Source organism: Ochotona curzoniae, unplaced genomic scaffold (genome assembly GCF_017591425.1).
Source record: "Ochotona curzoniae isolate NIBS_2020 unplaced genomic scaffold, NIBS_Ocur_1.0 scaffold_4701, whole genome shotgun sequence".
In the NCBI taxonomy this organism is placed as follows: Eukaryota; Metazoa; Chordata; class Mammalia; order Lagomorpha; family Ochotonidae; genus Ochotona; species Ochotona curzoniae.
The window spans coordinates 56,183,979-56,197,728 of NW_024467122.1; the positions used below are offsets into that span (position 1 = coordinate 56,183,979).

The window sequence follows — 13,750 nt, forward strand, 5'->3', positions numbered from 1 at the left end:
AGTAGCTGTCGCTTGAACTCCCCATGAGGCCGTGTCATGGCCCCACTGGATGCTGAGATGGGACTCGGGCACCACCGCTCCGGTTGCCCGGTGCTGCTGCAGAGGGGCCGCAGTCTGGGTCTCCAGACCAACACCCCGCCCTGTGCCTCAGCCACAAGGTTTGTTTCCTTCGTGGATATGGCCGCTGTTTAAGATCGGTGGCATTATTTTACTTACTAAATTCATGTAACAACAACAACAAAAAATTTAAATGAGGATGGTGTGAAGAGAAGTTCCTGTTTTGCTGTTTATCTCTAGGTGTCATTTCTGACATTTATTCATTTATGTGTGTATGTATACACATATATAAATGTATGAGGGTACTTTAAGAAGTTTGTGGTACACAACTTAGAGATACTGTATATTTTCCATGAAGTTTTTTCAGAACCAACATACACACACACACACACAAACACATACATATACAATCACAAAACTCTGTGTATGTATGTGTATAGTCTACATACATTCAAAAGTTCATGATTTTAAAACATTTGGAAATTCAGTTACAGGAAGCCACATTGTGGTTTAGTAGATTAAGCTGCTATTTGTAATGCCAGCATTCTATATTGAAGGGCCAGGTAAAGCCCTAGCTGTCGTGCCTCTGATCCAGCTCTCTGAATGACACCCTCTCCATCTGGGAGGGTGATGAAAGATGGCCAGATGAAGTTTCTGGCTTCTGGCTTCTTTATAGTCCAGTACCAGCTGTGGCGACAGGGAGTAAACCAGCAGCTGGAAGACACCTGTCTGCCTTTGCCCCTCTTCTTTGCTCTGCCTTTCAAGCAAACAAAGAAATAAATCTTTTTAAAAATGAAGAAAATGTTAAATAAATAGAAAATTTAATAGTAGTAACAAATATTCTCAGAATCAATATAAAACAGTACACTACGTAACTAAATATAACTAATTAAATTTGCTTAACCAATATTATCATTTCCAAAAGATTCTAAATTACATGTTTTCCCATTTGTTCAAGAATAAGATAAGAATCACCATTAGTATTCAATACTGTTCTGGAAGTATTACCATAATTGGATAAGAAAAAATTTTACACAAGTACAGAAAAGAAGTACAAATCATAATTATTTGCAGATATGCTTCTCATTAACTCGATAATTGCATATTGAATACTATCCATTCTTGTAACTTTTCTTGTGCTTTTTTTGCTCCTGTCCCAGCAATTCTGGACGTGTTTACACTTAACAAGACCAACTGATGCAATCATGCTTCCCTGATATTCTCCTAGCTCTCCTGAGGTTTAAGGAAGTTTACTGTTCAGCCATTGCCATAGTAACAACACTTTCTTTGAGACTACATGTTCATGACAAACTGAAAGCCCATATTAGATCACTTTGTGATGAAGATGTTTAAAACAAAATAGTTTCCTATCGGTTCACTGTATTTTCTACATTACTATTTTATCTTTCATGAAAATGGAACACACGCAAATACACACAAGAAGAAACATACACACAAAACACAGAACTGACCATTGCTTCACTCACAAAACAAAAGGCTTACTTGTCTTGGAAATCATGTCATTCCACTCAAATATTCTGCATGCATGGTGTTTCAGAAGAAGTGAACATTCATGTAATCTTGAATCCATTTTTATGAGTGCCTCATCTATTCGAGGAACAGTATTCCATAGGTATGAATAAATTGAGATAAATGAACTATCTTCTTTCACACTTTTCAGAAGGTGTATCCACTTATTATTTTGAAAACCAATTTCCTTTGGCCAATAATCCTGGAAAAAATGTCAAAGGGAAAAATATAGCTTAAATTGCTTTCAATGTATTTAGAAAATGCAATACAAAACCAAAATAGCAAAAGTTCAGATTTTATTCCATAATGTTATTTTATATTTAAAAATTGAAATAGTCACAATCTTTAGAATGTTGTAATGCTTACTGGGTTTGTTGTTTACTTGATCGTCCAACCATCCCTTGTAACTTCAAAATAAGAGAAATAATAATATTATCCTACTTAGTAAAAATTAAGCATAAGAATCAAGAAACTGGAATCTGCTACATGTTTGATCCCTAAAAGTTCAAAATTTAGAACCAAGATGGCAGAATAGGGTAAGGACTTAAGGAGACGGAGAAATATTAACCAGTGTGAAACAGAAAGGGCACATTTCAGGAAATAGAAGAGGACAGAACAACAGCAGAAGGGTACCTGGAGACTGACAGACATAGAAAAGCAGTGGACACAATGGTGTGGAGTTGCAATGACCGATACCCCAGTGGCATTCAGCAAGTGACAATCTGAATTACAGCGACAGCCGGAATTCCACCAGCAACAAGGTGGGAAGGGGCATTCATCAGGAGCTCAGGAGGTGAACCTAGACAAAGAATGGCCCATCCTGCTGCTCTGTTTGATTTGACAAGGAGCAGAAACAGAGCAGCAGGTCCCAGACGGGCAGTGCAGGGAAAGGGTAGATTTCATAGCCCAGTCTGCCCCATAGAGCTGAACTGGGCACTACTTTGTTTAAGGAGGCAAAGGCTATGGGACAGTACTGTGCATGCACTAAGCTGGAAGTGAACTCATTTCTGGCTCAGTGAACTGCAACAATGTGGCATCCTACAGGTTTCACCCAAGATAGGTCCAGGTAGCCCTCACCCTCAGACCTGGTGGCCAGCAGAATAGGAAATGTAGTAGTGGCACATCAGGTGCCATTTCTTACAGTGTAGCAAAGAATTTAAGACTGCAGGGACAACAGTGAGCTGTGCATGTGCTGAGCTCGGCTAGAACTCACCGAGCTCAGTGCATTGCACTGGTCCCATAGGAGAATAATACCAACTATGGCATCATATGGGCCAAAATAGGTCTGTGTGGCCCTCAGACCTGATGGCCAACAGGGTCTGGCAAGATCAGCATCACCAACTACTCAGCTATATAAGACACCTGGTGTCTCCTTAATCTTGGGACCTGCTCCAACTGGAAGTGGGAGGAAGTTTGTAGAGACAATGGTGCAACCTCAGCACAGTATCACAAGAGGTGTAGACTGGTGACCCAGGATGTGGGACTACGGAGACTATAGTAGAAATTTAACATAAGAACCCAGACCTGAAACTCACTGGAGGGAATAGCACAGCTGACTGCAAACAAAGAGCCGTGTACCAACTGTAATAAGTAAAATCAAACTGTAGACCTGTGGGTGACACAGCTTAGAAACCTGCCCCAAGGAACAGCATCTACTAACTAGAAGTACAATGACCAAGAGCAAAAGAAGAGACAGAGGCACAATGATTATTACTGAAGACTCCTCTGCAAAGGAGCAAAAACATTTGCCAACCTCAGAGTTAACTGAGGAATACATTGAGAAAACGGGGGATACAGAATTCAAAACACTTGTTATAAAGCTTCTGATTAGCAATGAGAAGCACATAATGCAGGTCTTAAGGAATTTAAGGAATATGTTACACTAGGAAATAGCAGCAATGAATAAAATGAAAGCTAATATATCAGAAATTAAGATACAGTGGAGCAAATTAAAACTACAGTGGAGAGTCTCCAAATAGAATGGAGGTAGAAGAAAGAATCTCAAAATTAGAAGATATTTCCTGTCATTAGTCCATGTTTGTAATTTATAGAATGCTATACATTAAACATAAATCAATTTCATTTTAGATTTGGATCCCATCTCTAATATATCATATTATGTGTATGCAAATATCCAAAACTTGAAGCATTTCTGGTCTCAAGTCTTTACAATAAAGAATACTCTATCAGTAATATGATATGAATACAATATCCTGAAATTCTACTAGTAAAATTCTCTTTGCTACATTAGCAGGCTAATAAAAATTGACTGGTATTCCAAAACTATTAACACTTAAAAAGTGATATTTAAATAAACCTTGATTCTTTGACTGGATTCTTTAAGGATGCATTATTAAATGGATAGCACATAATGATTTTAGGACAGGCTCTAAATCTAATTTCCTACTCTCATCTCTCTTGTTTCTATTTCCTTAATGTTTTGTCTTCAACTAGATACTTTATGAATAGAATGTGATTTGAAAAGTAAATTTTATAACCAGACATAGGGGATCTAAACAAGAGTTAACTTGCAGCTAGTGGGCAAATGAACTGCGAGCTACAAGTAATGGCATTGCTGTCTAAAGGGAAATAAACATTACAAGAAATGATGTATCCAGAGGAACCAATTCTTTAACATCTGAAGAAGTAAAAACAAAAAACAAAACAATACAGAAAAACAGAATACAAATGTGCGACATTATTAGAAAAAAAGAATTTAAATTTGAGGGTAATATAGAGTCCACAAGGATAGAAATCATTGCTTGTTTTGATCATTGCTCTGCCCACAGCGTTAGAGAAAGAGCCAGTAAACAATGGGCACTGGAAAAAACCCATAAAATAAATAAATTAAAAGGATTAGTAAGAGACATGGCAATGATGAAACAGTAGAACAAGAGCATATTCCACAAATAAAATATAAAAATACTTTCATAAACTAAAATAGATAAACATGGTAATAAACTGAAAGGTGAGCAATAAGAAAGAATTTAAGAACAAAGAAACAGAAATCAAAGTGCAGAAATTGCTGAAATAAAAAGGTACATGTAATTATAATGAGATATAGAGGGAAAGTTGGGAGTATATAAGTATTTCAATTATGAGAGATTTAAATGAATAGAAAGTGGGAAAAAAATGGAAGGCTTTTAGATAATGTTATAGAAGATAGTTAAAAGAAAAAACTCAGCAGGGGCCAGCGTGTGGCTTCAGTGGTTAGGCCACTGCCTGCCATTCCAGCGTTGACTATAAGAATGGGTTTGAGGTCTGGCAACCTGGAGGATGATTCAGCTTCTTGCTGGAAAAGCAGTGGAAGGTGGCCCAAACGTTTGAGCCTCTACATCCATGTGGAAGACTCAGATTAAGCTCCAGTCTACTGGCTTTTCCCTGGACCACACCTGGCTGTTGCAGTCATCTGGAGAATAAATCAGTGGAAGGAAGATCTCTCTCAATTTCTACCTCTCTCTCTAACTCTACCTTTCAAAGAAAAAAAATTTTTATTAAAAACAAATTAATAGTGAACAAGTAGATTGCAAGTGGTAATGCTTCAGCAGGGTCAGGTTATGAACACAGGCCAGCAGAAACCAGAGCCTCTGTTCTTTAAAATTTTTTTTTCTAACTGTAATTTATTTTATTAATTACATTGCATCATGTGACACAGTTTCATAGGCTCTGGGATTCCCCCCTCCCTGAACCCTCCCCTCCCCATGGTGGATTCTTCCACCTTGTTGCATTACTACAGTTCAAATTCAGTTGAGATTCTTTCATTGCAAGCATCTACCAAGCATAAAGTCCAGCATCTTATTGTCCAGATAATGTCAATGGTTTCTTGGGGAGACCATCTCTGGTCTGAAGGTAGTCGGCAGAGTATCATCCCGATCAATTAAAAGCCCTGACATAACATCAGCAACAATTTATAACGTAATGGAATTAATTGACATGGTATTGAGTAACCAATATGTTAAAAAAATTGCAAGTTCTTAACCACATCCTGTGACTTCTTCATTGACATTTCAATTTTAGTTTATATATAACTGGGTTCTATACATCTTAAAATGACTATAGATTACTATTCAGCCATCCATGTCTATTTTGATTTTAGTATTTAGGAGTTTATAGCACTGAAGCATAATTTGCTAAACCTGGCTGTTTTTTGGGTATTCTAAACTGGTTTATAACTCTAACAAGACATGTGTCAACAGTTTAGGTGCAGAACAGTTTTAGGAGGGGTGTGCAGAGAAATCTTCAATACCCTAGTAAAGAGTAACTAATCTTTGTGTCCCACCTAGTGAGGTATAAGTGAATCCACTGACCATTTCCTGTCTGATTCTAAGCTTTCCTTTTTCTATATTCTAGATTTTTTTATTGTTGAACATGTCTGATCTCGTCAGAGCTTCTGTTCTTAAATACCATACCTCTCTAAAGACACACAGCTCCACCTTTGTAGATTACAAGAAGCCACTGAACTTATCTGGACAATAAGATGCTGGACTTTATGCTAGGTATATGCTTGTAATGAAGGAATCTCAACTGAACTTGAACTGTGGTTATGCAGCAAGGTGGAGGAATCCACTATGGGGGGAGGGTTGTGGGAGGGGTGAGGGGAATCCCAGTGCCTATAAAACTGTATCACATAATACAATGTTAATAACAATTAAAACAAATAAATAAAACTTTAAAAAAAAGAAAAAAAATAAAGAAGAAAATAATCTTCCCCAAAAACCTTAAGCAGTTTAGGACATATTTTCCACTTCTCTTGTGTTCTATTAAATCATTTTCTTACAATATGCCTCATTCTAAAATAATAAGAGATAAATGAGGGCAGACATCTTTGCCAGTTTTTTTTTAATTTATTTACTTTTTTATTGAAATGCCAGATCCACAGAGGGAAGGAGAGACAGACAGAAAGATCCTCCATCTACTGGTTCACTTCCCAAGTGGCCAAAATGGCTGGAGCTGAGCCAATCCAAAGCCAGGAGCCAGGAGATTCTTTCCAGGTCTCCCATGCAGGTGCAGGGTACCGAGGCTTTGGGCCATCCTCAACTGCTTCCCCAGGAAAATAGAGCAGCCAGGACACAAATTGGAGCCCATATGAGATCCCAGTGCAAGCAAAATGAGGATTTTAGCCACTAGGTTACCATGCTGGGCCCACTATTTTTTATTCACTGCCATTCTGTAAGTGTTCATGTGCCTTGCACATAGAAGGTACTTAAAAATATTTTTAATCAATTACTGGAATTTATTATTTTCTTACCATTGCTATATGAAAAGCACCTTGACCCAAAAACAAAATAATACACATCTAGTCATTTTAAATCCTGGATATCTTTAAATATCCAACAGTTTGGCAATAGACAGATATAGTCAGGCCTTGACAAGATAACTACAGAATCTGAATTTTTTTTGCTGAGAAATACAGACAATAAAAACAGATTAAAATAAAGCCACAAATTATAAATTGTATGTTATCAATTATAAGTGGTAATAATTGTTAGAGCTTTTTTGGAAAAAAAAAGATTGCTTTATTTATTTGAAAAAGTTGCAAAGAGAGTGAGAGTCAGGGAGGTCTCCAGTCTTTTGCTCACTTCCCCAGTGGCCACAGCAGTTAGGGTGGAAACAGGCTGAAGCCAGTAGTCTTTTCTAGTTTCCCAAACACTGGGACACAAACCAGTGCCCATGATGCACTGCAGGCTGTGGTTTTATCCAGTATGCCACCATACTTATCCCTAGACAGAGCCTTTGCAAAAAATATATAAACATGCTCTTTGTATATAAGGATGCACTGATATATAATAAGATAGGCTTTGATTTTTAAATTTTATTTATTTATTTTATTATTCCATGATACAATTCTATAGGCTCTGAGATTTCCCTTCCTCCCTCCCCAATACCACCACACTAATTTCTCCCATGCCATTACAGCAGTATTGTCTTTCAAAATCAGTCATAAGTCCATCATTTTGCTATTTAAGTATATCATTTTGATTTTAATCTATTTTTAGTGTAGGTCTACTGAAGAGATAAAAATTTATAAATGAATCTTTCATTGTAATATATTTTTTTAATTTTCCATTTTTAAATGACTTTTCCTAAGTCTTCATATTTCTAGAACTCATATTTTAAAAGCTGAATTGATACATAAAGTAGGATGCTCTACTCACCAGGTTTTGAAACTGTAAAAATTCTTCGAAACTTTTTGGAGGTTCCTGTGTTTTCTAAGGAAATAAAATCAATATTTCTCATTGGCACCAATTTATGACACACTACTAGTTTATAATTTTCAGAGTAGAAATACATTATTAAATATTCCAATAAAATCCCTATAGTTCAAAAAAGGACAAAGATAAATGTTTATATTCTCATCTTCCAAACTGAATTTCATAACACTCTTCCCTTCTATATACTGCCCCTAGAGAAAAACCCTATATGAATATTTCTAGAAGTCCTCATTAAAATCTTTTTGGGGTACCTGGTGCGATGGTGTAGTGGTTAACGTCCTCGCTTTGAACACGCCAGGATCCCATATGGGTGCCTGTTTTAATTCCGGTGGCCCCTCTACCCATCCAGTTCCCTGCCCATGGCCTGAGAAAGCAATCAAGGATGGCCCAAGGCCTTGGGACCCTGTACCTGTGTGGGAGTCTGGGGAAGACAGCTCTGGCCATTGTTTTTATTCTACTTTTCTTTCTTTTATCTGCATAGGATATTTCAAAAGACCTGACTTCAGGTTCCGATATTGCTTCTTCTGATTCATCTAGTCTGTGGTTAAAAGGTTTTGATTGTATATTTTATGTGACCTACTGAGTTCTATAACTCTACAACTTGTATTTTATTCTTTTACTGATTTTCTCATTCATAGGTTGTAATGATTTTCTAATTCATTTAATTATTTATATTCTCTTTTATCTGTTTCAATATAGTTTGGAATCAGTATCAGGTATTTTATTAATTTTCCTTCGTTTACATTTTGTACCAAACCATTACTGTGTTCCTTGTGGGGTCTTATAATATCATTTTTTCATACTTCTTGGGTCCCTGTACTAATATTGCATATCCAGAAGAGGAGATGACTCTTAAGCGTAGCTTTCTTGGACTAATGCTTTTTTCTCAGATTTTTCCTTTGGTTCTTTCTTTGGTAGGCTACTTCAGCACTGATTCATGTTGGATACCACACTACAGTGCTTTCGCTATAGTAGATGCTATCAGTGTCATGGGTTTATCAGTGTCAATGAACTTGCTTAGTTCCTTGCCCATGGTACTGCAGTCACTGTCCACATGAAGAGCGGAAGTCCTGACAGTATAGTGTTAGATGCCAAGGGTAGACATAAACCCAGTGAAAGCTATTTAAAAGTTGAATTTTCTTCTCTTATAATGATTGTCAAACTACTTCTAGTACAAATAAATGAAAAATAACCAAATTCAATTATATGGAATTAGAAAAATCAAATTAAGGAAGTGACATTTGGATAGCAAAATTCCAGCCAATTTAAATATAAAAGTCTAAGATCCTTTCTGGTAAAGCCAAAAGGAGGTGAGGCATAAAGTAAACAGGCTTTTTTTGGTAGGTAAAGAAAGATGCAAAACAGCCATACTTTTATGAAAACAATGAGAGAAAAATGGTGAAACAAAAACCATACTTTTCTACAGGGTTCGTGAAAAGCAACAGATATTGATTGAAAGCACTGTTAAGAATTTTAAGATGGTGAGTCTGCCTCTGCATATGATTCTGTCCCAAACATAGAGGATGCAAGCCCATGAAATTGGTGCTACCTGGAAGTCATTATCTGAAATCAAAAACAAGCAAGCCTGCATAAACAACATAATGTTGTGGCAGTTTCCATACCTGTGAGCCAGCAGTGGGCATCCACTGTTGTTTCTGTTGGCCTACCATGGTGTAGCAATTTGCAGAGATGGTGACAAATAAGTTAGGCCTTTGGCATAAGTGCGATTTGGGAGAACAAACCAGAATCTGAAAGATTTGCAAATACAAACACAAATGAATCACCTAATTCATTCTTCCCTACCAACCTCACTATGATTTTTGCTTTGTTTTGCTTTGCTTTTTGTTTTTGAGAGTGGCAGTGGAGGACAATGAGAGACTTGTATAGGACCACACATTGTCATAGTTAACTGGATTCTGAAACTGACTAAGCTGACCTCAAAACATAAGACTTTAATATGTAAGACTTTAGTACAACCTACGCCAAGCTCCAGAGGTTCTTTTGAAGGAAAGAGGTTGGAGATGGTCTTAATCACACATGAAATTAATTTAATTAAAGCTATTGTCAATTTTGAAGTTCAGCTCAACTCCGAGGGGATTCTCAAATGTCAGGCTCTCTAAATGACAGAGAAAGGAAAGGTCTCATCTTCTCTGAAAATAAACAAAATTTAATTTTAGCTTCCATAGGTATCTCTATACAACATGTAAATTCAATAAATGAGACATACAAGCAAATAGGAAAATGGGATTATAATTCATGGAAAGCACTATGAACACCATTTAATTTAGAAACCAGTTATAACTAGCAGACAGGGACTTTGAAATAACTTTCCTAAATATGTTAAAGATATTTTTTAATTGCTTCTTGGCCTTTTGGTTAAGATCAAGTATAATATGTTAAAGATTTTTACCATAGAGGTTGGATAATAGTGCATAAAGATATCGATGTTTCAAGAAATATGGAAATTCTTAAAAAGACGCAGTGGATCTTCTTGGTTTATGAATACACTATTCATAAGAAAACCTGGGGGTGGGCTGGTGCTGTGGCATACCAGGTTAATCCTCCACCTGCAACACTGGCATCCTGTATGGGTGCTGTTTTGAGTCAGGGCTGCCCTATTTCTGATCCACCTCCCTGCTTATGGCCTGGGAAAGCAGCACAGCACTAGGTTTCCTTTAATCTTATATGTGAAAACAGCAATGTTCTACATTTTTCTTGTGTTTTACATGTGTATGATCAGAAGGCAAATCCAGTACCAGTTATTGAGTCATGACCTACAATTTATCTCCCCCAGCCTCTTTAAACAGACTTTATTTTTAGAGTAGTTTTATGTTCACAGCAAAGCTAGGGGAAAGTATAGAGTTCTCATTTACCACTTTCCCCACATAGGCACAGTCTCCCTTACTATAGACTCTCTGCTCCACATACATTTATCATAACTGATGAGCTTACTCAGGCCTATCAGTGACATCCCAATTAGGGCATTTTACTCTTTACTCATAATGTATAGATTTCCACAAATATAAAGTGATGTTTCCACCACTACGGTAGCATACAGGATAGTTTTATTGCTCTAAAATGCCTCTTTACTCCATCAGTGTATCCCTCCTTTTCCCTAACACCTGAAAACTACTGACCTTTTGATGGTCTTCATCGTTTGCCTTTTCCAAAATGTCACACAACTGGAATCACACAGTATGTCAACCATATGACTGCCTGTTGATCATAATTGGCAGTTCTTATTGGGAATTGACACAGTTATCAACTCACTTGGATAAAAACCAAGTAGTGCAATTGCTAAATGCTATGAAGATGTTTAGTTGTGTAACACTGCCAAACTTTTCTAACTTGGCTGTATCCCATTTTACTCCCTCCAGAATTGAATGAGAATTCCTGCTGTGCCACATCTTGACCAGTACTTGGTGTTCACAGAGTTTTGGAGCTTGACCATTCTCATAGGTGCACTGGAATATCTCACTGACATTAATTTGCAATTACCATAATTACATATGATGCTGAATATATGGCCATATGCTTAATTGCCACCTCTGTTTAAGTGAAGATTCTATTCCAGAATTTTTGTTCATTTAAAAAATTTGGGATAATCCTCTTCATTTTAAGTTTTAGGAGTTCTCTATATATTTGGACAATAGTCCTTTACCAGAAGGGACAAAATAGAAGCTTTAAGATTGAACCAGTGCACAGAGGATCTCCACCTCTCTGTATATCTGACTTTCTTAACATAAATAAAATGTCTTAAGATTTTTTTTGTTTTTGTTTGGGGGCTATTATTTCTATTTTTAAGTGTCATCATCGCTTTTTATTACCAGAGTAACTCACATTCATTTGAGGAATGCAAAAAAGAATCATAAAACTCATGGCTTCATGTATCTAGGCAATCACTATTCATTTTGATATAATTCACTCTCATGTTATTTTTAAGTTTTAACTAATAATTCACATATTATTACACACACTTACTCAGCACTGAGGAATACTACAGGTACCTTACTGAAGCCTCACAGGGTCAACACAGGTCTTGCTGGGGATTGTACACCAGCAGTGTGGGCACGGAACAGTGGATTACAGGTAGGCTCTTTCTTAGGTCCTTCAGAGTGAAACCTGAAATAGTTACAGCTCCAGAGATGTGGAGCCGAGATGGTACCTAGCTCAGGTCCTGCAGGAAAAGTGAATATTGCCCAATATTGTACGTCGGCAACCGTGGGCCTAGTAATGTAATGGAGGAAGAAGCTCCTCCAGTTTCCACAGAGCAACTGCAAATGTTCCTAGGACATGCAGAGCCAAAAGTCACACTTCCATAGCAGTTACATGTAGTGGGCTCCTTATCCAGGTCTTACAGATAGAGTGCCAATTACACTGTGGCTTATGGAGCAGCAGCTGCCAGGCAGAAGCAGAGGAGTGCAGCTAACTACTCCAGGGATTGTAGCAGTAACAGCCACAATTCAGAGCTGTACGACAGAAAAAGGACTGCCTCTAATCCCAACTGGACATACAAGCATGATTATGGGACTTCAGTCCTGGGCACCCAGTACCCTGTGCTAAGAGATGAAGAAGGGCCAGTCCCCCAGGCTTGTGACTCAGCTGCAGCTTTCAATGAGACTTAAAAAGCAGAGGGAACTTCGCTAGATCTTACAGAGCATATGAACAGTTTCAGGGTTTGTACCCAAAAATCTCACAGCTGCAAGATCCAATGGGGTCTGCTAGCTGTCCTGTGAAGCACACTAGCTACAGCTCTGGGAATTTTGGTAGTAATGGGTCTGGTTACGGTTCCCTTAGGCAGGAAGAGTTTAGCTACTAGTAGCTGTATTTGCAGCAGCTTTGGGCCTTGGGAATTGGAGGCAGGCAATGTGGTTTCCTTTTTTTTCCGAACAATGCAGTTGCTTCAACCAGTCAACTTTCTAGACTGGCTTTAGAGCTGGGGAGGGGTGTGAAATTCTCTTGCAGTTAGTGCTGCTGGTGTCTGCAATATTGGCAGGAACCACAGAGCTTACCTTTTCCTTGCAAGATGACATTTCCCCCAATCTTCACCCCTATCCCCCAGAGCAGAATACTGCAGTCTCTGCTTGATTTTGGAGTGTGTGCTGTTGGCAGTTCATGTCATCTCTTTACTGAAGTTTGCTTACAGTCATTCAGGAAACGTGGCTCTTTACTGTCCTGGCTCTTAGTGGCGAAGGCAAAGGTGGGAAGAATTCGCTATTCAGCTCTTTGGGTCAGTTTCTTATCCTCTTCTAAAATGTGCATGCAGTTACTGAACTTAGAAAAGTAGAGGAACACTCTTCTTATTTTTCTCTTGGTTTTCTTCCTATTTAACACACGCAGTAATCAAGAAACACTGTCCTATCTTTAGAAAGACTTGACTGTGTAGGATATCAGCCCTCTGTTCTAACACATTTTACTCAGGTGAAGTAAAATAGAAACTTTTGAGATTTTCTCAAAAAGTTTGAGTTTACTCCCACAATTGTGCCATAGCTACTACTCTGCTAAGAAGGAAGACATAAAGTACCCATAATTTTACCATCCTGGGAATGCTAGAAATTCTTCTTTCTTGTGTTCCTTTGGCCATTTCAATCTGTCCTCATAACCTTTGATGTTGCTATTGTATTAGTTGCAAGACAGAAGTGACACATTCTTTGTAAGGCAGATCATATCTAGTCACAAGCCTTTGTAATGAGGATACGGGCTATTGGAAGGACTGAAATCAAGTCTTCCACATATCTTGTATTTAAAGATAACCCCATGTGGGCCTTAATGTTTTGGCATAACTAAAATTCCTGTGCCTCTTCTTGATTTTATGTAAGTTGAACTTTGTGGACTGTGTCCCTCTTCCCTCTGTTATTTAGAGCTTTTCCTTTCTCCTAACAGCACAGCAACAGCCTTTATGGAGGAGGTTCACGGCAGGAGCACACGCAGGAGGAATCACGTAGCAATGC

At 37.8% G+C, this 13,750-nt stretch overlaps 1 protein-coding gene across 1 annotated transcript in view; it reads right to left on the reverse strand.

The window, feature by feature from the left end:
• FAM227B (family with sequence similarity 227 member B) overlaps nt 1-9,541 on the reverse strand; it is a 127,522-nt gene extending 117,981 nt beyond the window's left edge. Inside the window, exons 1-3 of the mRNA XM_040968448.1 lie at nt 9,422-9,541; nt 7,743-7,796; nt 1,561-1,789 (exon numbers count right to left, since the gene is read on the reverse strand). Of these exons, the coding sequence (XP_040824382.1) occupies nt 1,561-1,789; nt 7,743-7,796; nt 9,422-9,469 (331 nt within the window). The 5' untranslated portion in view covers nt 9,470-9,541. The remainder of the gene's footprint in view (nt 1-1,560; nt 1,790-7,742; nt 7,797-9,421) is intronic.
• Between the last annotated feature and the right edge of the window lie 4,209 nt (nt 9,542-13,750).